Source organism: Rhipicephalus microplus, chromosome 2 (genome assembly GCF_043290135.1).
Source record: "Rhipicephalus microplus isolate Deutch F79 chromosome 2, USDA_Rmic, whole genome shotgun sequence".
NCBI lineage: Eukaryota > Metazoa > Arthropoda > Arachnida > Ixodida > Ixodidae > Rhipicephalus > Rhipicephalus microplus.
In genome coordinates, this window is record NC_134701.1 from 138,441,872 (window position 1) to 138,468,686 (window position 26,815).

Below are 26,815 nucleotides of genomic sequence, written 5' to 3' on the forward strand. Positions count from 1 at the left end.
CTAATACTGTGGCGGGCCCTTCCCAATCACCCTCAAGCTTGTTCCTTTTGGACGGCTGCAGCAGCATTACCTGATTATCAACTTCAAAAGCGCGCTTCTTCACCGATTTCTCGTAGTGCTCCTTCGACAGCACTTGTGCCGCGTTTTTGTGGCTTTCCACTAGCGCTTCAATCGAGAGATCCTCACGCTGCTCTCGAATGAGCGTCTCTCGATCAACTCTCGGCAGCTCGCTCCAACTTTCCGCTACAGGCGAGAGCGTAGCAACCCTCTCGCTCTGACTCAATGGCGCCATGTCGTCTCCCCTTTCTACGAAAACCGCGCCGGTCGGTTCGGCGACGGGCCGCTCGCGTGACTGCTCACATGACTCATGCGGAAACTTTCCTTTCTAAGGTTCCGTCGACCCGCCGACAAGATCACTTGAGAGTTCACCGCATGGAACTAGATCAAGCTGCCGCGATAGCTTCCGCGCTTGCGATCGCGTGAGAGCCATGCACGCTAAGTTGGGGAAGAACGATTTGCCCTGCTCTTTGAGAAGCTGCTCCGAGTTGTTGGAGAAAAGATAAGGAAAACGATCATTTAGCGCGGCAGACACAGCCGCTTCGGTGCGAAGCTCACCGAACGGGCCTTTAATGACAACCGTGGCGATTGGTAAGCGAACACTCTGCTCCTCGGCGACCTGCCTGATCTACGCGCATTCTCCTGTGAAGTCATCCGGAGACACCAATGAAGGATGGACAACGTCCATGGTTGCCGCTGAGTCTCTAAGTGCTCGGCACGTTTTCTCATTCACCCTAATTTCTTGGAGATACGGCTCCAACAACCGAATGTTTTTTTCTGATTCTCGGATCGTTGCGAAAGCAAACTTTTCCTGACAGTTTCTCGCGATGTGCCCTTCCTTTTTGCAGTCGTAGCAGATTAGCGGCTTCCGTTTATTTTCCGATTCAAATGCCTGTGTGGTAGAAACCTCACTCGATTTCTCCGCTTCTGTTTGCCCTTCCCCTACACTGTCCTTCGTAAGAGACGGGTCCTTCTTGAAATGACGGTGCGGATCGGGTCTCCGTTGATCAGGTTTCTTTGAAAAGCCCTCTTTCCTTTCATCCTTTTCAACGCGCGCTGCCCTGCTATGCAACTTTCGGCGAGTATAATACTCCTCAGCTAACTCAGCTGCCTTGTTTAACTGTACGTCCCCAAGTCTGTCCTGCAGCCAAAGTTTGACATCCTCCTCGATGCAGCGGTAGAATTGCTCCAATGCAACGCATTCCACCACTTTATCGCGGTCGTCATAAACACCTTCGCCCTTGAGCCATTCAATCAAATCGGCTTTAAGACGAAACGCGAAGTCAACGTGTGACTCATTCCCCTTTCTAGCATACCGGAACCTTTGCCTGAAAGCCTCGGGTGACAAGTTATAACGTCTCAAGAGCACTTCCTTAACTTCGTCATAGCTCTCAAACGCTTCCCTCGACAAGCAAGTTATCGCGTCGGACACTTCGCCGGGAAGAAGAGCTAGCAGGTTCCGCGCCCAAAGAGGCCGCTCCAAAGCGTTTCGCTCACAGACGTGTTCAAACTTGACGAGATACTTCGCCATGTCCTCGCCTACTACGAACGGTGGCAGTTGGTCCCGAATTCTAAAACCGCTGACCTGAACTGTTGGAGAAGCTACGCTAGGCGCCTACGAACACTGTAGGATTGCCAATTCTAGTCGTTTCAACTCGAGACGCTCCTGTCTCTCGGCCTCCTCGCGACGTTCGCGCCTTTCAGGTTATTCACGTTCGCGAGCTTCGCCTTCTCGCCTTTCAGCCTCCTCACGGCGTGCTTTAATATCCACCCAGGCCTCATCGACTTCCTCAGCTGACACTCCCTCATCCTTCATGATCTCAAGGATCGCTTGCTTTCGTTTCGCACGGCCCAAAGTAATGCCGAGTTCCTCACAAATTTCGATGAGTTCCTTCACTTTAAGGTTCTCCATCGTTCACACTAGCCTCTTGCTGTTTGCCCCTGTTAACAATTTACTTGCCGTACCCACTATAAGTCAACTAGCAAGACGCGCAAGCAATTTTTCACTCTCCCGTGTTTACCCCCTCCGCATTACCTTTGGTTTCAAAGCACTTCGACTTTGCTTGAAACGATCAAAGCTCACTCTAATGCTTCACACAGCCCTTCTCTAAACTACTACAACCTGAGCTAGAGTAGTCTGGTGAACTGAGGGGAAAACATCAGGCACTCATCGCATCGATGTCGCTGACGCCGGCCGATCCCACCGCTGCCACCACTGTTGCGAAAGACGGCGACGCCAACACGGTCCCGAAGGCGCCACTGCTTCCAACTCCGCCGGGAAGGTCACCAGCCGTTTGGTAGCGTATGTTTCTCAGCTCGCGACTGCTTCTGCGCAGAGTTGATAAAACGAGCGGACGAGACGACGGTGAGTTAAACAAGGTTTATGTACAGCATATATACAGAGGCGTTACAAATTCGGCACTGGGGCCGACAGAGACTCGGAGAGCCGAGCTTCCCTCTCTAACACATAGGTCTGCTCTCAAACGGGTCTGCTCTGACACACATGTCAGCTTTTACCTAGGACCGCCGATTCACACACATGTCGGCTCTCCGACATGGGGGCTCCTCTCTCATAGGACCGCCGATCGCGACGCACCGCAGGGCTTCTTTTATTTGCACCGGGTCCAAGCAAAATGTCCAATCAGAAGCGCCGCTGGTCGTCAGGGCAGATTCTTCCAATGGGGTCGCCGCTGGGCCACGTCAGACCCCCAGACACGAGGACGCCGGCTCGCTGTCACGTGCGCTGCTGACTCAATGCACGTGGGCCAGAGAGGCGCCGCGCGTGTTCACGCCGTTGAGTTGTTCGCGTCAGGCGGACTGCGGGCTGGCCTTGACCCAGATTGCCTTTTTCAGAGGCACGGACGTTTGACGAGGACTCGCTGGCATAACAACGTATACATCATGACGAGTAACTTCGACAATTCTCCGCAAGCACTGCTACAAGCTCGTATAAATCAGTCACGTGGCCATGTCTCATACGAAGTACAGCAAGGTATTTCGCTTTGAAGCTAAAACATTGACATAGATGATTATACACGGCGTGATTTTGCGCTATATATTTGATTAAGGTGGATATAAAGGAATGACAAAAAAAAGATAATAAAAAGGAAGGCACAATAACAAAACACAGTCATGAAGGATGAAACGAATGCGTATTTACAACGAATAATTCTCAGTCATATTTTTATGTGTCAATGCTTTCTTTTTTTACGAAGCGTCCACCTTGTATTCTACGAAGCGTCCATTTCTACGAAGCCAATTTTCTAAGAAGCGTCCACCTCGTAGTTCGGGAGCGAGTGTAATTGAAGGCCACCAACATCGGGAATTAAGTTGAGCGTGGTACGAACTGGTGGTGGTAAAGCAGCGAGTAAAGACTTATGAAAACAGCGTAAAAACTATAATACCTCTGCTGCAAGGTGCACAAAATTTGGCTGTGAACCACAGCTTTTTCGATACAAAGATGAATGTATCTCAGGTTGGTTGACGACACGTTAGGGCGGTGTAAATACAACTACTGCTACTACAAATAATAATAATAATAATAATAATAATAATAATAATAATAATAATAATAATAATAATAATAATAATAATAATAATAATAATAATAATAATAATAATAATAATAATAATAATAATAATAATAATAATAATCGTTATAGTATTATTATTATTATTATTATTATTATTATTATTATTATTATTATTATTATTATTATTATTATTATTATTATTAAGAAACATTTCAGTTTGATGCAGCGTGGGCTACAGCCGCATTACAAAATGGATGCTCACAGCCCTTATCCACCAATAATGGTAGGAGATAAACGTATCTACATGATCGCATACGAGTAAGCGCATGACACGCGTAACAGAAGTCGTTCGTTTTTGCATTTAAGGGTCCCTAGTAGTAATTATTTCAGCATATATTTCGTACCATGCAGAACTATCGCAGTGAATAAAACTATAACTATATTTTCCTAGGCATTCCTAGGGTTCATTATTTACAGCTTCGCAATATTTATTTGTCCCTAACAAAAATGGGTCTCTTGGTAGACTCTTTCATGTAGCGTAAAAGAAATTTTCACCTGTAATATTTTGAAAATATTGGTGATGAAATCTCTGAGGGTACAATTCTCATTGGAGCTGGCGAGAACAAGAAAATTGTCCTGATGACTGCTTGGTCCTGCTACTGCAAAGTCGAACGGGTACCTTTACAACTGTATATCGAGAACTGAAACCAAACAGATTTATATGAATTCGAAGGAGGACTATGAGACAAATAGCATACAAGGATCCCCTATATACGTAGTACAGCACAGTTTTGCTACCGAACATCAGCATTGTAAATAAGCTTAATCAAAGCTTACGCGATCTTCGTGATGCTCGGGCAGCTATTGGTCGTATGAAACAAGGGGGGCCTTACCTGAAATGGTTCTTTTTCCGTAAAGGCTACAGTTTCGGGCATAAAATTCCAGAAAGTTGTCGGCCGTGGTTGAGACCAGACACGTTTCCATAGCCCGTTCTTACTAGTTCGCACGTTTAAAGAGAGCTGTGGTTCACTCTCGCCTTGCACTGTGTAAAAGAACGAGATCTAGAAGAGACAAAGATATAAAATAAATATGGTTTACCTAAGCCTTGGAAACATAAATTACTGTCATACATATGTAATTTCATGGAAGCATTCTCTTGCCATAAGATTGTTCAGGGCCTATAAAGTAAAGAATATGAAGCACGCTAATGGCAGTGCAATGCTAACGGCGGTACACTACTGGTAATGACTGTAATGGCATAGGCAGAATAACTACTGCTCATTAGGTTCAACTGACAGGACTTCCAGAAAAGGTGAATGCGTGAGGATGAGGCGGAAAATAAAACAAGCAGATAGGATAGAAAAGTCTGCAGGTGTAATTATAGACAGCAGTCAGGCAGCCTGGTAGCCTAATTGGCCCTGCAGTTGGCTGCGCAAACTTGTGATGATGATTATGATAATGTAGGTGATGATGATGAATGGCAGTGCCATCCCCAGTATTGAGCGTAGGAAATCGACATGACCCTTTGGTTTCCACCGCGATCAGATTTTGGACTAAAAAAACCTACCCGTGTCGTCGCTCGATGCAGGCTGCTCCTGAATGTAAAATAGCCTTCTCGAATGTTACCGTGTGTCATACTAAGACTGTATACGTGACACCCACCACAGTTGAGGTCATTCGAGAACTTACGCGAGCTCAAGCAGTAGTGCTGCAGTATAGTACGATGAAGCATGCTAAAAATTCGAGGCTTTCATAAATAATACCACTGTTGAGGAAGCGGGAACCAGGATACGCAGATTTTTTTTGTGTGTGAAAATGCACAGGTTGGGTAACTTTTGTCATGTTGTTGTAAGTTTCTTGTGCATGCCGCTGCACGTATCAGTGAAACCAAAGTAGGCTCAGAGTAAGAGAGTACGTGGAAGAAGAATGTATAAGAAATCAAAGACAGCGAAACTTTGACAGTTGCCAACGTACAAAGTAAGGAGATTTAGCTATGCTACTTTCAGTGCTACCTTATGGTCTGTTGAAGTAAGCGTTTCTAAACGACTACAACTGCTAGTGCTGCTAATATTGTAATTATGCGGTAACCATTTTGCAGATAATTTGTGAAAGAAATGCATTTTTTACGACAAATATTTGCATAATGTAACCGAAACATCTGTTCGTCATTATACAAACAGAATAATAAAAGTCTCCATGGATGATGGTGCTATTAGGAGATTCTAGAGTGTTTTTCATGCATTACAAGCCCGCGATATAAAGACAGAAGGACCTTCTCAGCAACAGCGCTTAGCTCCTGCTTCTGAGTGCACCCCTCTAGACTTTGTAGTGGGTGTGCATGGGCGACTGCTCGCTCCCAGCTCCTTTACCAGCAGGCGACGAAGATCGTACCAATCGCTGGTTCGGGTACGCCGGCAAAGACGACGGGAAACCCTCTAACGGGTGCTTAACGGGTGGTGATAATGAAATAAACAGTTTTTACAACCTCAACAAAGCTGCCAAAAGCGCGCTACTTACGCTAATTGCTGACTGTATCTGTATAAAAAGGCTCCCTTGAACCATTAGTGTTTATCTCAACATTTTCGTTCAGTACAAACAGCAGTTCCGAAAAGCTATTGCCCTGTACATTCTTCATTTGAATATTTCAAAGCAGTCTTTTAGAGAATGGTACGACAAAATCTCATTGTAAGGGCTGCGCTTCTTTTCCCTTTTGTTAACCTATTTGTGCTAAGATATAGTACCGATGGCGTTAACGATGTTTATTAGGAAGTGCATGTGTCAAATTAACATATAATATCTTGGCCAGCAGGAACATTTTGAGCACTTACGCTACAGTGGTCCACGTTGCGGAGAGCAGGGCCGATGATTGTGGCAGTCTTCTCGGACAACGTTGAATGCAGGATAATAAATTTTCCTGCGCAGAAACATATAAACTGGGTAAATTGAAGAAAAAAATAAATACTCGAAATAAAGCTTGTAAATACCAAAGCAGATACATGGCTCTGTAGTAGAACACCTGCCCTTCATGCAAATGACCTCAGTCAATTCTCAGTCAGACATTGAAATTTTCAATATTGCTTCAATTTGCAACTTTCTCAAAATTTCGGTCACACAAAAGATGATGATTTTTCGCTCACAACCGACGAAGCCAACCCCGATGCCAGAATATCAGCGAAACGAGTTCTTGTATTGGTTTTGTGTTGAAATCCTCACTGAAAAAATCCTGTTAGAGCTTACGTGTCTATGTGACATTGCAATCTAATTAAATTAGTCTGCCAAACAGTTGAAACTTGAAAACAGGGCACCAAAAACTACAATGCTATAAAAGCGAAGGGTATCAATTTATGCGCAAAGAGCATACATGCTAATTATATAAAGCGTTCTATAAGGTAATATTTGAAACTAAATTAGGAACCCCAGTACATCATCTTTCGCGGCATGCAGTCAAGACACATGGCTTTTTTATTTAATAAAAGTCAAGGTGAATTCTTAGAAATCGAAGAATCACAAATTAAGATGTGTATATAGGTTATCCCTCACCTGCACCCCTTTTACAATCTAGCTCACCTCTATCCAAACGCCCTTAGTATCTTTTCTTTTTAAGCACGTTTAGTTCATGTTAAGCATACAACATGGTTTAGTAATAGACATCCATTGACTACAGCACTTGGAGTCAGTGAGTTTTTGTCTACCCTAGCAGATATATATATATAAAGAGTGAGTTTGAGACATTTTATTTACTCGCACTTTCTTATGAACAATCAGTTATATTATTGCGTGATAATCTCATACGCAAAATTGGAAGATTTCAGCTCTGAACGTTTTAGTTTACCACGAACAGTGGCTTAACGCACTTAAAGGCGATTTTACAATGACGAATCTGCTTGATACTATCTGTACTTTGCTCGGGGCTGAGTTTGCTTTCACCTGTATAGTTACTACAGCACGCATCCCCCTTCCCTTCTTTCCCATAGTACATGTCTTACCCTTCTGTGTCCCTGTCGTATGATCTCTAGTGGGTCCTCTTGATAACATTGATGAAGGCGAGCTCAATTCCCACCCGTATCCTTTCCCTTCTGATGGCGCTTGGGGCAACCAGTCACAGAATGATGAGTCGAAGTTACATCCCATTCGATAGTCACCTAAAAGCGATAGTATGAAGATTATTCGCACTCTACCACCAGGTGCGCATTCGCTCTGAAGTCTCGTAACACTTACACATACATTGCGACAAGGAAAACAATATGACACCTTCACCTAGCATTTGCTTATGAAAACTTCACATCAATAAAACTTTTACCTTGTAATGAGGTTTCTTGCAATAAATGACAATACAACAAAATCTCATTCATGTGTTTAGGCAAAATGTACACACGTGGATATTAGAATCGTGTGGATATTTAAAAGATGATTATATGCCAACGTGGGGTGCTTTGTATTTACAATCAGTCGGTGTTTCAGACCAGTAACAACCACTTAAATAGAAGTGCTTATGCAGTCGATAATCGCGAACAAGTTTTTTTTTTGGCAATGCAGCGAAAGCTACGAAGCCACATCACACGTATCCTACCGTTAATGAATGAAGTCTCACAATTATGTCTTGATTTTCTACGTGAAATGCAAAAAATATTGCCCTTATTTTTTCTCTATAGCTCTTTGGCACATGACGTAGCTCGGATGAGCAAAATGTTCGTATTTTTTATTTATTCGTTGTGAATTCCCGTTTCTCAACCCATAAGAAAAGTGCGCTTTTTCTCATCTAATACATTTAACGCCAAGAGACATCTGCGTCGATGTGAAACGCTGATGGCACGCAGCCATTTTTTTCCCCAGTGGTACGGAACGCATGATGTGCCGTACTACTTGGCGGACGAGTAAATGTGCAGTAGCTTCGTCCCCATAGCTTTCCCTTCATCGCCTAGATAAGTTGTACACGAGTATAGCAATTGTACACTTTCTTGTGGCATTCGGTGAAGACCAAGAGTAAATTCAAGGCAATAGAGCTGACCAGACATTTAAACCATGTAATCACCAGGGACGCAATTATTGTGCCATATTAAAACGTTAGCACGTATAACGTGGCAGCAGAATGCAAAATACCGAGTTGATCGGCAGATCATAGAAGAAGCATTTGCCCTGCAGTGTGCGTAGTCAGCCCGATGATGTTGAAGCTTGAACAATTAACTTAGATGCACGACGTCTTGGTGACCCCAGGAATCACCCTATTTGCGGCTATGGGACAATGTCTTACAATACATTCTAGCACTCACCTCATTGCTCGGTCACTTCACGGCAATACTTTACAAACTAACTTTAACTCTCTATGGCTATACAGAGGAAATGTTAATAAATGTATAAAAACTCAGCACAACCCATTTACCTAGAGAATCGACGTTTTTCAAAGCACATGGAGGAAAGATAACCATGTCGTAACATTTTGACTGACCGACATCTCACGAAATGACCCTAAAGATATGTTTCAATGTTGCACGCACAGACTTACGTTGTACAGCTCTAGATTTTTATATACCCAGTTGTTTGCACTTGCGAAACGATGCCAACAAAAACATGAGTATGAGCAACACCAAAAGCAATAAGCTGATATGAAGCACTGCTGCTCGTGAGTAGTGTAGCCCTGGACACTGCGATATAAACTTAGCGGATGGCGCCTATCTACAATTTTGTTAACATGACATGGCAGCTGTGTCGTATGACTAAATATGTAACGTCAATAAAAGTTGTTAGCTAGGACTGCGAGGACACTCAAAGTTTCACAAATATTAGGGCATATTCTAAAAGTAGTTCCTAAACCTGGCACGGCTCCATGGTAGAACACTTGATTACCACGGACAATGCTGGGATTCCCGCTGAGACTTAGACATTCATTCTTTGCATTCATCGGGTCAACGCTGCTGATGCCAGCTTTTTCTTAAAGCTAACGCGTTAAAATTACCCACCTGTGTTGTCACCGTTCCTGCAGGATCAGTGTCAATCACCTGTAGCACATACGAGCATACCAGTGGCACATGTTTGGATATTCACACAAAAAAGATACGCCGGAGTTCTTTCTGCGTACCATCGAATTGACTCAGCAACGCCGCGGATAATATCACGCGCATTGGAGGGCGCGGTGTCTCAGGGGATTACCGCTAACCTCCTCTAAGCAGCGTAACCGACATCTGGGCCGATGCCTTCTTTTGGGAGAAATAAAGTTTTGATCATCATCATTGCCAGCGGGTGTCTTCCACTGTTTTGCGGGAAGTTTTTCACGACGTAAAAGACGGGATTATGACATTACACATGTCTTGACCAGCGCATCATATTGGTCAAACCATCTTACCGTCCCGTATACTTTTGGTTCACGCGAAGTTAAGCGGGTGATCATAGGAGCAGCCAGACGTAAGCGCGTAAGTAGATAGATAGATAGATAGATAGATAGATAGATAGATAGATAGATAGATAGATAGATAGATAGATAGATAGATAGATAGATAGATAGATAGATAGATAGATAGATAGATAGATAGATAGATAGATAGATAGATAGATAGATAGATAGATGCCAAGATTGTTTTCAGCACGCCGAGAAATGCATCGCATTTAGAAGTCACTTCTTAACATGAAGTTTGCCTCGACGTATGAGCAAATCTACAGTTGTGCGTGCCACCGTGATGCTGTCTGTGTCTCGCTACACATAACTTTGTTAATAGAGTACAGTAAATCTGCACTTGTCTAAAACATTTATTATAAACTTTTTTATACCCTTTGCCTCTAAATATTGAACAAAAGGTCTCCAGCATCGCAAGAGCATGAGGAAGCACGGATAAGCTTAAATTTGTCTATTATTGCTGCAATACTTCCCTCTTCATGTGTTCATTTGATTTCATGTTATCGATGCAACGTACACCTAAAGCATTATGCAAAATTAAAGCTTTGAACTCACCACAATCGTCTTCGTCGCTGTTGTCCCCGCAATCGTCCACGTAGTTGCAGCGCTCGTACGAGTCTATACAAACACCGTTGCCACAGTGAAATTTAAATTTGTCAGTGCAGTTTCCTGCCTGAGCTGTAAAAGGTACAAAATTACACTTCTGAGTATCAACAGTAAACAGAAGAGTAAAAATATTTTTAAGAATAACTCAAGCTAGAATTCTTGCAGGTACTGGCATGTGATTTTGCCCATCAAGCACCCAGTTTTAGTGTTAGTTGCACGACAAGTTTTCCATGAACAACCGGCAAGCGTACACTGAGCTGCGTTTGAATATTACCCTATTGTTCACATCATGTTTGCTGCAATTTGAAGTGAGCGTATTGGCCTCTAATGGCGCTTTAGATTTTGAAATCTCTTTGCTGACGGGGAAATCCTGTTTGGGACGGCTTAATGCTCTTAATTCTCTAATGTACGGCCTAATGCTCTAGAGCGCGCAGTACTCTAAATCGTTCAACAAGTTTTCTAAACACAGCTTGTACAAAATGGTTAGGTGTGCTATAATAACCGTCCCTCTCATTACGTCATTTTCGTTGCGTACAAGACAATTCAGTTGCGTCCATGGTTCAAATTACGAGCGCGAGTTAAAGAAGAAAACGCAGTAAATAGCTGCATCACGAAAGAAGTCTCAAATACGTGTGTGATTTGCGCTAAGGAATTGCGATCAAAACTCGTTTAGGCGCCTGCCATATGGAAACGAACTCAATCAGCGTTACTTGAAGCTTAGAATCTGTCCAAAACTGCTCAGCCCACTTCATTTGTAACAACCGTGTACGTACTACCAGCTTGACCTTAATGAAATTCGCTATTCAACTGACAGGTCTGGCCACCAGAAGAACAATGTTTTGTCTGACACTCTTTTATAAAATTTCGTTCTATACGCACCTGGTTAGAAAGCAATGAATCTCAAAACTTACTAACTTCTCAACCGATCTTTACCACGCCAATAAATATTCCATTCCTTTCTGCTGCACCACTCCACAGCTGCCTCTAATGACCAAGCGCTGTTCACGTCCGCAGTTGGCATTTTAACACCTTTGTTTTCTGTTTTTTGTAACTATTGTTGTTTCTTATGGTTATTTAACTGTCATTGGTATCATTTTTGTCGTGTTGATAGTGAATCCCTCCCCCCTCTTTTGTACTACCCACTGGGCCTTGAGGGCATAGTAATAAAAATAAACAGGTAGTGAATGTTCCTCTTGTATTCGCGGTTGGTTTCAACTCACTTGGCAGAGTACATCCGCTATAGTGTATGGAATCGACGGCAAACACGGCTTTTCCCTGAGGGTACTGGTTGGTTGCAAAGTCGAACTGCAACGAAAAATTGAGTTTCTAGAGAAGCACCCGTCATCAAATTGCAATGTGACTTGATGCTATACATACAGTCGATGCTATACATAGGTGACACACCACCACCCCGCCACAATGTGCACACATCGGGAAAAACTTTCGGGCAGGTAAACGTAGACACGTGAAACGTCTCCGAAACATGGATAGGTTGAATAGAGCATTCTTTCTTATGTTTTCTGTTGTAGATTATTTTTGAGATTAAAAAATAGAATATATGAGATGAGAGAGCACTACCTTGGAAAGTTTACGTAGTGGCCACGTCTAGAATGACATTTCACATTGCTGCAATGAAAAATGAAGCCATTCATAGCACGCGGGAAATTAGGCATCGCAGAAATCCTGCAGAAAATTCATCGCAGCACACAATCTATTGACAAGTGTCTCAATGTTCTATGTGTCCTCAAGAAGCCTAATCCAATTTTATTGTTTTAGTTGAATCCTTTTTCTATTAAACAAGAACACTTAAAACTATGGCTTTATAGTTGTGTATAGTCCTTAGGTGAAAACAGTTTTTGCTTTAAATAGGCTTGAAGAGCATATTAGGTAGGTCGTCTTAGAATGCATAGTGCACAAGCCACCGTGGTAGATTTAATATTTGAAAATCAAAGGCTTAGTGGATTCATTAAACACCGAATTTCACTATTATCAGCCTAGCAGCACGCTAGCCATGACCCGTGCTAACGTTCCTCGCTTCTTCTTAGAGCAGTTTCTCGAGTTCTGGAGCATTCCGCTACTGGCATCTGAAGTACCGCCATGGCCGGACACGACGACTCCGCTAACCGAGCATCATGGGGCAGAATTATCCTGGCCTTCAAAACAAGTTCGCCTCTGAGCATCCTGATCTGTGCACTTTGTGCCCTATCGGCGATATCATCAAGCATTGCGGCTTTTAATCGGCCACTTAGGCACCGGAACCACCCCTCTACACATCACGCATGCGTGGGATTCGGTTAAAAAGCAAGCTCAGAGCACCGCGCCTTTCAGTGGGCCTGGTAGCACGCTAGCGATTACGCGTGCTAACGTTCCTTGCTTCTTGCAGGTAATGAACTCTTATTGTCTTTACACAAAACCAACTAGTCACCGAGCAATCTTCGTGCTGCCGGGCGCACGGCGTTTTTGTTCTATCATGAATGATCGTTCTTATGTGTTACTGTGCCTTGTCTTACTATTGGGGAATGTTGAATCTAATCCCGGCCCCGGTAAAGAAATTCTGAAAGTCTTTAATGAACTGCAATCTGGGCAGACGCCAATATTAGAGTAACTAAGTTCGATTGAAAATAATTTAGCTGATTATAATAAATTTTCTAGTGAAATAAAGTCCGACTCAACAAAATCGAGAAAGCCTGTTCTAGCATCGACGAGATGCAGACTGAATTAGGAAAAGTGAATGAGACATATACTAAAAATGCGGCACAGATAATTGCAATGTCGATCTAGCCGTATAAATGATGCTGAGAATAGATCTAGAAGAAATAACTTTGTTTTATATGGCATATATAAAAGATACGCTTAACGAAACATGGCTTGATTCGGAAAAAAATGTCATCGAACATTGTAAACAAATATTAGACATACAGGTATAACCACGTGAAATTGAGCGTGCGCACCGTATTGGATAATACCAAACTGGGAAATGTTGGCCTATAATCGTGAAATTCGCTCAGTATAAAGGTGAAGAAGGCATCGTATCTACGGGGTGGAAATTCAAAAGTACAGGCTATGCCATGCCGCAAGACCTCTCCCCCAGCCCGCGCGTTGCCCGTAAATGCCTCGCGGAGATTAGAAGGACTCGAAACTTGCGATTCAAGTTGCGCCATGAAAAGCTAATCGCGAATGAAAAAAAAAAACGTGCTACTACGGCCATATTTCTCATAGCGTCGTTGAAGAACGCCAGTAGCCATCACCCAGAACTGGTATTAAACCTTCTTCATGAAATCAGCACCTCCAACATTTACTGACTCAATCTCGTTGTGTGATATCCAAACGCAATACACTTTGCAGTTTATAAGCTCATCTTCATGTGATGTCTTACTATTAACAGCAACATGGCTCAATGCATCCATCAAAAACTCCGAGACTCTCCCCTTTTTTTTTCACAATTTGACATATCTGGAAAATTGGAACCGATAAGTCGCGCTTGGCGGCGTAATAATTGGAACTAACCGAAATCGGCATTGTTCATTTGCGAACCTTCCTTCACCATCGAAATGATTGGACTACGATGCACTGCCACACAGCCCTACATCCTAATATGTTTTTGCTATTGGCCCGCTAGTTCCGACAGTTCATTCACACCTTAACTTCATGAAGGTTTAAATATATTGATACAAGTATTCTATAACAGCCCTGTTCTTTTGTTCAGAGATTTTAATTTTCCCACCACTGACCGATCTGATTCCGCTTCTTCATTATCTAACAGCAGCCCAGCAAGTGATTTCGTAAAACGTGCATGACACTCGGCTTAACGCAGCTCGTCACTGATCCCACGCGCATCACTGATCACTCTTCTAACGTCTTGGACCTTGTGTTAACAACTTATCCTGATAACTTCGTGCCTATCACCTAATAGACAGTTTGAGTGATCGCCTAACAGTGCACACCTCATAATATTGTAACGTAGTAAAAAACAAAAATATCTAAAAATAATTACCCTTTACGATAAAGGAGACTGTGATAGCAGAAACTGAGAATTTACAGAACATTTTGACAATTTTGCCTTTAGCTTCTCACTAAATTTTCTCGAGTAAAATGGGTTGCTTTTCAAAACACAGTTGCATCGTCTTATACGTCTTCATATCCCGACCATCACAATAACCAAAAAAATAGATTTTCCATGATTCACTGTATCCCTCAAACAGCTAAATGATAAGAAAAAGCGTTTATTTCAAGCCGCGAAACGTTTTAACTGTGCTTCTGCATGGCTGGGGTATTACGCAGGGGAGAAAAAATATTATAAGCTAACCATCGAAACTAAGCGCGAGCTTTTTTCTAACACCCTACCAACCATGTTGCAAACTACGCCCAAGCGATTTTGCAATACAATTAGCCCCTCTTATTCTGATGATATTTTACTTAATGATACTTCTGGACTTCATATTTCTGAGAAAGAAGTTGCCGATTGCCTTAACACGGTATATAGCTCTGTTTTTACTAATGAGCCAACTGACAGTTTGCCCGATCTTCCGTTTTCCACGCACTCACTAATGCAAAACATCGCTTTTGATTCACATGGCATTATCAAAGTGATTGACTCATTGAATACCTGGCCATCCACACCATTAGACGGTATCAACGGTAAAGTGCTTAAAAATACTGAACAAGCGTGTAGTTTGTTTTTACATAAACCACTATATGATTATGAGAGATGCCGCAGTGGAGGGCTCCGGAAATTTATACCACCTGGGGTTCTTTAACGTGCACCCAAATCTGAGCACACGGGCAACGTTCAATACACTAGCGTCTGCTGGTTACGACACTATGTAACTCATGGCCTGACGTAACGTCAGCACGTACGTTAAAGCGTGGGTGTGAGTGTTCAAAAGGCGAAGTGCACTTTATCACGTCACGTTGCGAATATATATCACACGCAACTTTCTTAAGCGTATTCCCGAGTTCTCTCTCTCTCTATCTCTCTCTCTCTCTCTCTCGCACTGGCTCCAACAACTCTCGATTACAGCTTGCTAAATCATAGGAAAAAAGATGTGATTTGTTGACAGCTTTAAAATTGTAGCAAACATTAAAACCACAACTGACATCACCCTGGCCTGTACATTGTGTAATAAGTTTACATATGTAAACATTATTCCTATGTTGTAAAGTCGACCACAAAAACTGGAACTCTTCAGCGTGAGTGCTTGGTTGGATTTGAACTTCATCGTCAAGAAAATTTTCAAAGCTTGGGAAGATAACACGAAAAGATGAAGAGCCAGCTGAAACGGACAGGCGCTGACTTTCAGCTGATCTTCAATTGAAAAAAAAGACACATATATGTAGTGAAAAACTGCACTGCGCAGAAGAGCATGTAAAACCCACTGCGCATGGACGCTAAGAAGGCAAAAAAAAAAAAAAAGGCTCTCTCTTACAGAGGATTCGCATATAAAAGATAGTATACTTCTTTTTCCTGCAGCAATGTTTTTCGCCACTTGTTAGCGTTGATTCTCGGTGGTTGTCACATGTGCTTTAGCGCAAGGCAGTTTTTCACTACACATATATGTGTCTTTTCTCAAATAAATGTTGTTTTAAAGTCAGCCCTTGTCTGTTTCAGCTATTTTTTCATGCATTCGTGGCTTTTCCCGCTCTATTGAAGTTTTCTTGACTCAGTACTGAAACCACAATGGAAGTTGCACCAACGCTGCACCACATATTGCTTTTTTGTTAAATGATGATAGTCTTTCTAGGGATTCTTCAACGCAGCTGTTTTGTCTGTCTGTTGTCTGTATGTGAATGCACGTCTGCCGTCTGTATGTGTCAGCATGTGAATGTCTGTATGTAATTGCAACAACAATTAGCGAGAGCGTGCTGTCCCCGAACTTCTTTCGCTCTAGTGGGTAGCTATGGCTCGCGCTTGTCATGCCTAGTGAGCAAGTGGCATTATTTTTCATTTGAAAAAAAAATTACAGCATATCCATAAAGTTAATGAAGGTGAGTGGGGCGAAGCATCTTTCTGCCTGTCCGTTTACCCGTCCATTCATTCGTCCATCAAATTTTGCTTCCGTCCTTTCATCCGTGCTTTTCTCCACCCGTATATCTGTTCGTCCATGCTTCCGTCCGTCCAACCAGGTGTCCGTTCGTTCTGTCCATCCGTTCACATGTCTGTCTGTCCATGCTTCCATCTGTGCTTTTGTCCATCCATCAGTCTGTGCATTTATCCATTCGCCTGTCTGTCTGTCTGTCTGTCCGTCCGTCCGTCCGTCCGTCCGTCCGTCCGTCCGTCTGTCTGTCTGTCTGTCTGTCTGTCTGTCTGTCTGTCTGTCTGTCTGTCTGTCTGTCTGTCTGTCTGTCTGTCACTCACACTAGCGCCACTTGCAGAGTTAGTCATACAGTTGGGTTGTTACGAATCGGTCACAAAGAGACATTCATTGACTGACCCACGGCTTTATGAGCTTCGCTCCTGTAGCACGGGCACCATGCCGTTGCTCTGAAAGTGTATACACAAAGTCGGTACAAACCAAAGCAAAGAGCGCACATACACAAAAAATTCGCAGCATACCCATGGAGTGAATGACGAAGAATAGGGCGAACCGTCCAACTGTTCGTCCGTCCGTCTAATGCCACTAATGTCATATAGTGATATTATTTCCGAAAAAATATGCATACAATATCATCTATTGAGCAGTTCATAAACCAGAGGAGGCTACATAATACAACAACAACAACAACAACAACAACAACAACAACAACAACAACAACAACAACAACAACTACTACTACTACTACTACTACTACTACTACTACTACTACTACTACTACTACTACTACTACTACTACTACAACTACTACTAAAACAGAGGAAGGAACGGACCACACCCTAGGGAGCTTCGCATATAAAACGATGCAATAAGGTTCAGGTGCAGTCGCACTACCGTGCGATGTACAGCTGTAGTCGCACAACGCCCACCATCTCTAAGAGGTGCCTTCGACGCCGGCCCCGTGAGGAATTGCCTTGTAGTTCACATCACTAACGCGTGGAAACCTTTTGTAGGGTCCAAAGACTAAGCAGTTTCCCTGATCTGACTGAAGTCCACACCCAAACGTGATCGCATGAATGATAGCTAACTTGTGATTGGCGAACGTTATATCGGCATGCATCTGTACTCTGCTGTTGCGTAATACGTAGACGAGCTGATTGGCACGCTTCTTCAGCGTACTGCATAAGTTGCACAGTGTCAGGTGTGAGCAAAGCGTAATAATTGTGGCATGGCATACTGCATAGTGTGGACTCCACGTTCATATAGGCAAGACAGGAAGGCGTCAATCGCGTTGTTTCCTGATTAGCAGTATTATACGTTAATGTGACTGCGGTATAGCGCCCGGTGTCACGCCTTATGCTAGACATCTACGTACATGGATAACATGTCGGCGATGGTTTCGTTTAGTCGCTCCGTAAAGTTGTTGTTCGGTGGATGATATGCCATGGTCTTTCGAAGGCGCGTGCAGCCGTGCTTCAATACGTCAAGAATGAGCTGGGCCCTGAAAGCTGTTATTCTGTCTGTGATTCGCACGACAGGGCGGCATGTTGCAGAGTGATCTAGTTCATAAAAAACTGGGCAACATGGGGACCCATAGCGCATTGTTGCGACAGGTTTAGTCAAATAATTTGTGATTACTACTATTCACTTGTTCTTGGCAGATGACTGTGGGAAGGGCGCCAATAAATTCATTTCTGTGTTTGGTCGAATGGTGTCCTAGGTGGCGTTATTGATTGAAGAAGCCCCGCGGACTTCAGTGACGGGCATTTGCGCATTGACATTCCGGGCAGCGTTTTACATATGGCTAAGTGAACGCGAGATGCCTAGGCCAGCAGTACGCTTGTCAAACTCTGGCGTGAGTTCACGACGAACCTAAGTGACCAGATTTGGGCACATCGTGGCAATATGCCAAGTTGGAATCTTTTCAAGAGAAAGCCATAAGGTTCATATACCACAGATACGATTGCCACTTTTCTCCTTCATCGCACGCACATAATTCATCGCTCGGAACACTAACACACCAACCCACGTGCTAACGGCTTGTCACTCTACTCAAGGTGGACGATTGGGCGAGTTGGTGATTCATGATCGACGTATGTAACTGCGCGGTAGTAAACACGGACAACAAGAAGATACAAGGACAAGCGCAGACTATCAACTGAAGGTTTATTTTTCACAAACCACATATATATGACTGAAACAGAAACAGAAAACACGAAAATCTACAAAAAATGATGTCACTCTACATAAGGCTGTACATGAATCATCGGTAATCGTGGTGCCAGTCTCAATTGTGAAGCTTCCTACTCGTGCTGTTCACAGCGATTATCCCCTTAAAATCTTGTCTCATTCCGCCCATATTTAAATACTCCATTTTCCCATTCACCGTAGAAATCTGAAATTGTTTAGATGGTGCACCTCGCCAGTTGCCTCCCGCACAATTTGCAGAAAGCATTGATCAGCATGTGCCTCTAGTGTTCTAAATGAGTACTGCGCATTTGTATATTGGTGCCTTTCTCTACCATCTAACAAGTGTTAGTTGACGCCATGTTGGTTTGTTATACGCGAATTTGTATAACTTTCTTTTCATATGCTGGTTAATTCACGCAGTTTAGCATTCATTTTGTGTGCTGATTTGTTTCATGTTATGCCTGATTTCCAAGCAAATTTTGTATCCCGCGGCAATGTCTCACAATGTGACAGCAGTATTTGTTATAAAAAACAAAAAATAAAAATTATGATCAGAGTGTCTTTTATTCGCCCTAAGATGCGTACGGCAATAAAAAATGTCACCGGTAAGTGTTTCCACTACGAAAAAAACTGGTTAACCTGGCACTTGCCAAAATCAGTCTCTACGTTTTTTTTGTTTTTTTATTGTGCTATCATCTTTTTAAGAGTTTTAAAACTGCGTTTTACTGCATATATCCTCAGAACACAATTTCTGTGTTACGTAGAGGGTCCTGGTTCAAAAACTACAATTAGCGAGAATGCGCTGTAAGATTTTCATCACGCTTTTTCTCGCATATCATGTATGGTAATATTGACAGAATATATATCACCGGAGCTCTGCTTCTGAGTAAAAGGCAGCTTATCGGCAACTTACGCTAACTTCGCCTTTGTGGCGCCCGATGTCGACAGAAACTCTGTTCCAGATTCCTTCGAGAGATGGTTTGCCCAGAGCGGTGCGGGTCCAAACTTGCATAGTATATCCAGCCACATTCATATACAGGTCCACGTCAAGGTGAGCTCCTTGGTAAATCACCGAATTATGAGAGACGTTAGCTATTACCCCTCAAGCAGTGTAGATATTTGGGAGTGTTGTTATGCGTTTCCAAGTTGTCATTTTCCAAAATAGCGCAACGATAAATGGAGGATGGGGATAGAGTATTTCATCATGGGATTATTTTATGCAGAAAGACGGTTCAAACACACAGTGCATACTTTTTCAAAATAATTTACTTTTTCATGCAACTTAGTTTTTTGCGGTAGCCAATGAAGAAATACTCTACCGTTTCTTCTCAGTATTCTGCTTGATTGAAGAAAATTGCGCATTTCTTTTGCTACGAACCTGCTCAGCAACCCAACTCCATTTATCATGCCTGAACAACACTTTCACAAAGAACTGCATTAAAATGGGTGCTAACAGCTTTTAAGTGTCATTCCTGCACTGCTCAATTCTTACATATATTTATGTTCTAATTACACTGTTTTTTTATTTGTTCTTTTTCTGCTTGAGAAACAATTGCATATTATGACCACTTAAGAGTAAGAACTAAAGCTAAAACACTGGCATTGACTGAGTGAACACGCAACAATACATCCCGTTCTTATGATGGTGAGCGCTAACAAGATTCAAAACACAAGAAAATACATAACAAAAGCTGCTTACAAACTGAAAGTTCAATAGATCTAGACACAGCTTCACTGCAAGGGTGAAAGAGGCAATGCAATAGCAGAAGGCTGGAATGTCACGCGAAGAACGGCAGGTAGCTTCAAACGCACTGTGCTCTGCTCAAGCCTAAATGGCTGGGACAAGACCATACACAAGTCAAGCGCGTTCAAACGTTCACAAGTCGACACTCAATGCGTGCTATTGAAACAGAAAAAAGGACGCTCGATACGTACGCACAGACGGACCCAAGGCCAGCGCGAATTCATAGCGTTCAGAGCTGGACACCTAACCACCCTCTTCGAAGAGATAGAAGGGCGCATCAAAACGCATAGATAGATAGATAGATAGATGGATAGATAGATAGATAGATAGATAGATAGATAGATAGATAGATAGATAGATAGATAGATAGATAGATAGATAGATAGATAGATAGATAGATAGATAGATAGATAGATAGATAGATAGATAGATAGCCGTCTCACCCCCACTGTGAAAGTTGTACCAAAATACGAGGGCACACAGTTTCCCTGTGTTTCTAATCTTTGGTGACTGGATGCTGGCTCGACCATGTTGCAGCGTCATTGTGCTGTTTCCATAAAGCAGCAAATAGTTACCTGCAGAGAAAAACGTAGAAATATTGAGAGCACAGCCCGCTCTTTATGAAAACTATGGAGCTTCGGGACCTTAAAGGGGCCCTGCAACACTTTTTGAGCATGGTCAGAAAGCACTGCTGATGGGTGGTAGAGGCTCCCGACAACACGCGAGCCAAATATTATAGCGCAGCACGTGGCCTGGAATCCACAATAAATTACCAAAATCATCTTAAGTTGCTTTCTCTTCTCTCGAAAAATCACGGAATAAGCCCCAAAATCACTCTTAGTAAGCCCATCTATCAGAAATTGGCTGATTTGAATTTGGCACGCTGGGTCGTTACATAGTCAGTTGCCCACGCGTGCGCACGCGATCACACTGAAACAGCTACGTATTTGAAGGAACAAAAAAAGAAAAAAAGTGCTCAACGTCGCGAGTTGCGAGGGACGTTTTTTTTTTGTTTTTGTTTGCCCCTCCCATTTCTGCCTGCTTAGCTTCCAGCGCTTTCGTCAGGACGAGAAAAGAGAGAATGCGATTGCAGCGTGTGAGAAATCTTTGTAATTCCGCTCATACCGTAAGAATTCTTAAAAGTTTTGTGGTGTTGAATTTGTGAGGCAATAAGCTCTTCCAGTGAATTAATTCCATGGTTATTCAAAAGTGAGTTTCAGGGTCCCTTTAACACAACTTGTCTATCAGTGGCAGCCAAAACGACAGAGATAATTGTGGCAAGTAGTGTTGAAATAAGTTTATATGTTCCTTAATTCGCTCACAGATATGCTGCTTCGCAGTTGGGGATGAAAGCTTAACGGTTTTGTGCATAATCTCGCATTCTTTTTTTTAGTAAAGTACAAATACCATATGTTCATTTATACTAAGCTTACTTCCATTTCTTCAGCAGTCATGACACTCAGGGGGCAAGTAGCCATGGCCATGTTTTCGATCCCTGAATTTGCTGGATTTAGGTAAATGATAACAAATTGCTATCATAACGTATCTATCAGTGCAAAAAGCAAAGGTGAGGTGTTCAAAATGAATGCTTTCTAATGAACAAAAATAATGGCTGCAGCGAAACTATCATCTGGCACTGCTGGTTTTTACTAAATGTTACCATCTCTCTAAATAAAAACAAGAATGGGGATTTGTTATCACATGGTTACAAAAGCGTAAAACATGTGAACACTAGATGAATTTTCAATGCACAACATTCATAGCAACATAGTCCTTATATTGTATTTTGTAGTATGAAATAAATTCAAAACGAAGCAATACTGCAGCATTTGAAGGCACTCTACAACATGTTTCAAAGTTGTCATGAAATGGCATCACTGAACGAGTGTATTGCCACACGAGTCAACTTCCCCATTCTTTTTTTTAGGATCTGTCCAAAATAAGGGGCTTGTGGCACACAATAAGAGCTGCCCATCTCCTTTCGTGTGAGAGGGCACCTTTAAAGCGACGTAGAGAGGATGTCTTGAAGGCAAGAACTTACATCACTTTGTAGGCACGCGTGGTAACATAGAAAACTTCTTTTTTTCGAACGTGTGACAGCCTGATTTCAGTGTGGAGGCAGAGCAACGCGTGTCCATGTCAGAGCCTCCCGCTGTAGCGGTGGTGAATATCGAGCAAACGATGCCCAATTTATCCACTGAATGCGGCTTCTGTTTTTTTTTTTGCGATATAATTGACCTTGTGACGCCATTTGTCGAGGGTAAAGCGAACATTTTCTAGCTGACGTTGGCAAATATTTCTGCATTCTATGCCACACGCCACAACGTAATGCTTGACTCGTGTGTTTTCAGAAGCCTGGAAGCGGTAGTGTTTGTTGACTACTTCAGAATAGTGTGGCAAGGCCCCTTTAAAGAAGAGTTCGTATTTCAAATATTTTTATCAGCACAATGAATATAAAGACAACGTCTGCAAGAACAATGGTTTACCGACTATGACATACTATGTTGGTGAAGAAGTAATCTGTTGATAATATTTGAATATACTGGTTTATTCAAACTAGATTCAGTTATGTTGCTGATCACTCGGTATGGGCAATTTCAGGTACCCTTCTAAAGGAGTAGTTGAGCCGATATAAACGAACTCAGCTACAGCTTCAATATGACGCTTTTTTGTCGTTACTAACGTCACTTTCGGCATTTTCTATAGGTAGGAATCTGCATCATGACACTCAAGCATGTTCAGAAAAATTGTTTGACAATGTGAGTACTGCTTACTCAACTATGGGAGAGCAGTGAGCTGTGCTAGGGTAGCACGAGGTAAAAGTAATCAACTACAGATCCCCAATATTCCGGTAAACATGCAATCCTGAAACACCTATCTCTTTCAGACATGGCGTCCGCATTTGTGGACGCCAATTTCAAAGGGGCTTTATGCGCTTCCTTTTTCTTCAAATGGTATGAAACTCAGTGTGCTCATTTCTGCAAGTTTCCTGAGTAAACAAGATGCAGTCATTATATTTCAATGTGCTCCGTATTGCTCTACATGATCACTTTGCTGGAGATACTACCAGATTTGACGACCATTCGACGTGCCGAGCTCCAGAACTAACGTGATAAGCCTTTTTTTCCGCGCTCGAAATGAATATATCATACAACCAAAAGACAAACTTTGCCTGCATTTTGAGCCTAACAGTTAATTTTCTTTATGCAAGTACGAAAGCTGGCTGGTGGCAAAATAATAAGATAACCAGTTCCACACTCGTAACTTTATTCAGTGAAACTCGCAGAAAACAACAAATTCGTGTATTTTTTTTTCTGGGAATGTTGTACTGTGTGCCTCAAAAATATTCCACTCAAATTTGATACGTTTTTGACAATGTCATCATAATTCGTGGCTGAAGCGGCTATACATCTCTGGTGTGGCATGTTGTTTTGTTCCCACCATCTCCCTTTGCTTGCATGAGAATAAGGAATACACAAGAGCCTGCTCGCCGTTTTGAACATACCATCAACCGGTGTATGTGGGAAGAGGGAGGGTATATTTTAAAGAGAGCATGCCTAAGAAATAATGAAGGAATAAATTTTAATAAAAGTATGACAATTTGCTTGATTGCCTATGATTGTAGTCTTTTTTTTTTTGTGGAGAGATAAGTGGCTGCCGAAATCATGTAGTACAGCTCACCAGCCAACTTATCGTAAGTTTTGTACAGATATAAACGCTTCCACAACGACCACACTGACAATGGTGTTACTAGAATAATGAAGTTATAATTAAGGAACTGTAAAACACAATTCCAGTAATGATAGTGTTATAATGCTGAATAACACCAACGAGAATTGTTTGGGTTTGGTGTCCCAAAGTCACAGTATCACCATTAGTGACGATGGAGAACTCCATAAATGTCAAACTGAGGGGGTTGTTTTATGGGCAACATACCTTAAGCCCACAAACTTACTTCACCTTGCCATCAGTGGCCTTTGAAAGCCTTTTCTAAACACTCTTTAGCTGTTACAAACACTCTTGTAGATGGCCCACTATGCCATAAATAATCACAATTTTGTTAAGTAGGCTGGCATTCACTATGCTATTCTTTGTCATTCTTCGAAAGAATTACTCACTTGCAAGACATTTCGTGCAAGTTTTTATGCAGTAGCTGACGACAATGAAGAATTATGCCTGAAGTGGGTATGTCTAAAGCAGGTATGTAAGAAATCATCAAGACCAAGCTTTTGTAATGGGCTGGAACATTGGACGACGCACTAATTACGCAATTCGCATTGCGTGATGCCTGGTTGTTTCCTTTCTGTTCTAAAACACTGTAATACTCATACTGACGTCATTCCTTTCCTAATAATAAACCTGCCTACGGCAAGTTTATAACGCAGGTTCAGCACCAGCTTGGCTCTGTGGTAGAATACTGGACTATACAATGGGCAGCCTGGTTCAAATCCCACTGTTTGCGTGGTGTTTCCATTCAGTAAGATTCCTCTTCTTTCGTGCGATCGTAGTTACGAACACCGGCAGTGGCGGCGGCGGACAACTACAGCACCACACGTGACCCCTTAATGTGATCTCATAACAGCTTCCGCTCTAAAAAAAGCGTGGGGAACATTGTAGTTGTCAATGTTTACTACAAAATTACCTGAAGATTCCGACAAATTCATTAGGAAACAGCTTGCCTGTGTCAGTGCGTAACTGAACACAAAGCTCGGCATCTCGCTCTCTTTGAACTAAACTATGTGAAGAATAACTGACCATCGCGGCGCTGGTCCGCTCCATTGGGCGGTGACCTTGAAACTAGTCCAATGGGGACCACTTGCCACACTGTCGTGCCCCGGTTTCGGGCGTCATCAAGGTTCCAGCCACAGGCGCCTTCACTGAAGTCACAATCTCCACAGCTGCTCTCGTCGGCGCGATTATCGCAGTCTGGTACGAAGTCACACACGCGGTCACGTGGCACCGTCTTGCCATCTCCACACTGGAACTCGCGGCTTGGTTGCCTGCCTGCGTGAGAGGAAATTTATGGCACAATGTATTCGGTGCCCAACTGTGCCTGCACGTAACGTTCGAAACGCTACATCAGAATCATAAGCACTACATCATACAACTATTCCAATGTAAATTGATGCGCCTCTGCCGATTTGAAGTTTAACGACACCGATAAAAACGAAAGTGACGTTTCAACGAGTTTTTGGACTAGTTCAGGAGAATTATGTCCTTGTTCACAAGAAGCACATCGAGTTTTTGTTTCAGCGATTAACACAACCAGCTTGATATCTTTTCTCTTTGTTTTTTCTTATCTAAACGGCTTTAAAGGTGTTGTACCTAAAAAATGATTTAGTATTTGTTCAGGAGCCTATAAGAACGAAAAACTCACATAGAAATAAAATAGCGAAGAAAGACGAGTTGGTAAATTTGATATGTCGACTTGAAGGAGACCAAACCCCCATAAAAAGAAACGGTCAACAAATCACAAGAACACAACAATTACGCCAGAGCCACGGATTACTTTTTTTTATTTTGCTATAGCCTGTGATGCCTCACCGAATATCGTGGTTGTGGGAAAGGAGCACCTCAAAAATCTCTAAAACGACATCTTAAGCGAAGAAAAATTGGCATACTAACCAGCAGCTTACGCAGCTTTATGCGAAAGGAAGTTAAGAAAATTATGACCTCCAAAAACAGCTACAAAACGACATTATTCCTTTCTACGTTATGCCATTTGTTGATTGTCCTGGCATAGGCGGAACTTACTAGTGTCCTCGCAGCCTGTCGTGTCGATGAGCACATCGTCGATTGCAAGAAATCCGACGGCGTTACTACCGGAGATTGCCTCAATGGAAGGTTGCTGTAAGGACATATTAAAAGTAATTATTCATGAGGTTCTATGTTTTCGTGTGTTTTGTGCTACAAAAGTAGCATAATATATGCTTGTAGATAACAGCACCCAAACTGAATCCTTCAGCTCATCAGTGTCTATGGTCGTAGAAATATTATTCTGCAGAACTAAGAAATGATACTTTTGGTGAGTTAAATAACACAGCGACTATAAAATGGGCAAATAGGCAAATGGGGCATACCAATAAAAAGAATTTGTGCCACTGATAAGGAGTGATACAAGAAAACTCAAGTTTGAAACTGAAGTTGAGAGTAAGTTATGCTATCGCTCATACCATCGATGCATTTTGGGGTTCGCCTGAGCAGGTTATGAACAAAATAATCCTCGTTGGTCAGTAAAATCTCTGAGATAGAGAGGGGTGCCCCG

The 26,815-nt window shown here is 42.5% G+C and overlaps 1 protein-coding gene across 2 annotated transcripts in view; it reads right to left on the minus strand.

The window, feature by feature from the left end:
* The window catches only part of LOC119169732 (MAM and LDL-receptor class A domain-containing protein 1-like), a 336,454-nt gene that overhangs the window by 83,095 nt on the left and 226,544 nt on the right, over positions 1–26,815 (minus strand). For both annotated transcript variants that reach the window (XM_075886851.1, XM_075886852.1), the window contains exons 34-42: positions 26,305–26,398; positions 25,306–25,554; positions 20,994–21,125; positions 19,720–19,865; positions 11,805–11,889; positions 10,534–10,656; positions 7,577–7,732; positions 6,419–6,504; positions 4,484–4,651 (exon numbers count right to left, since the gene is read on the minus strand). In XM_075886851.1, the coding sequence (XP_075742966.1) occupies positions 4,484–4,651; positions 6,419–6,504; positions 7,577–7,732; positions 10,534–10,656; positions 11,805–11,889; positions 19,720–19,865; positions 20,994–21,125; positions 25,306–25,554; positions 26,305–26,398 (1,239 nt within the window). The remainder of the gene's footprint in view (positions 1–4,483; positions 4,652–6,418; positions 6,505–7,576; positions 7,733–10,533; positions 10,657–11,804; positions 11,890–19,719; positions 19,866–20,993; positions 21,126–25,305; positions 25,555–26,304; positions 26,399–26,815) is intronic.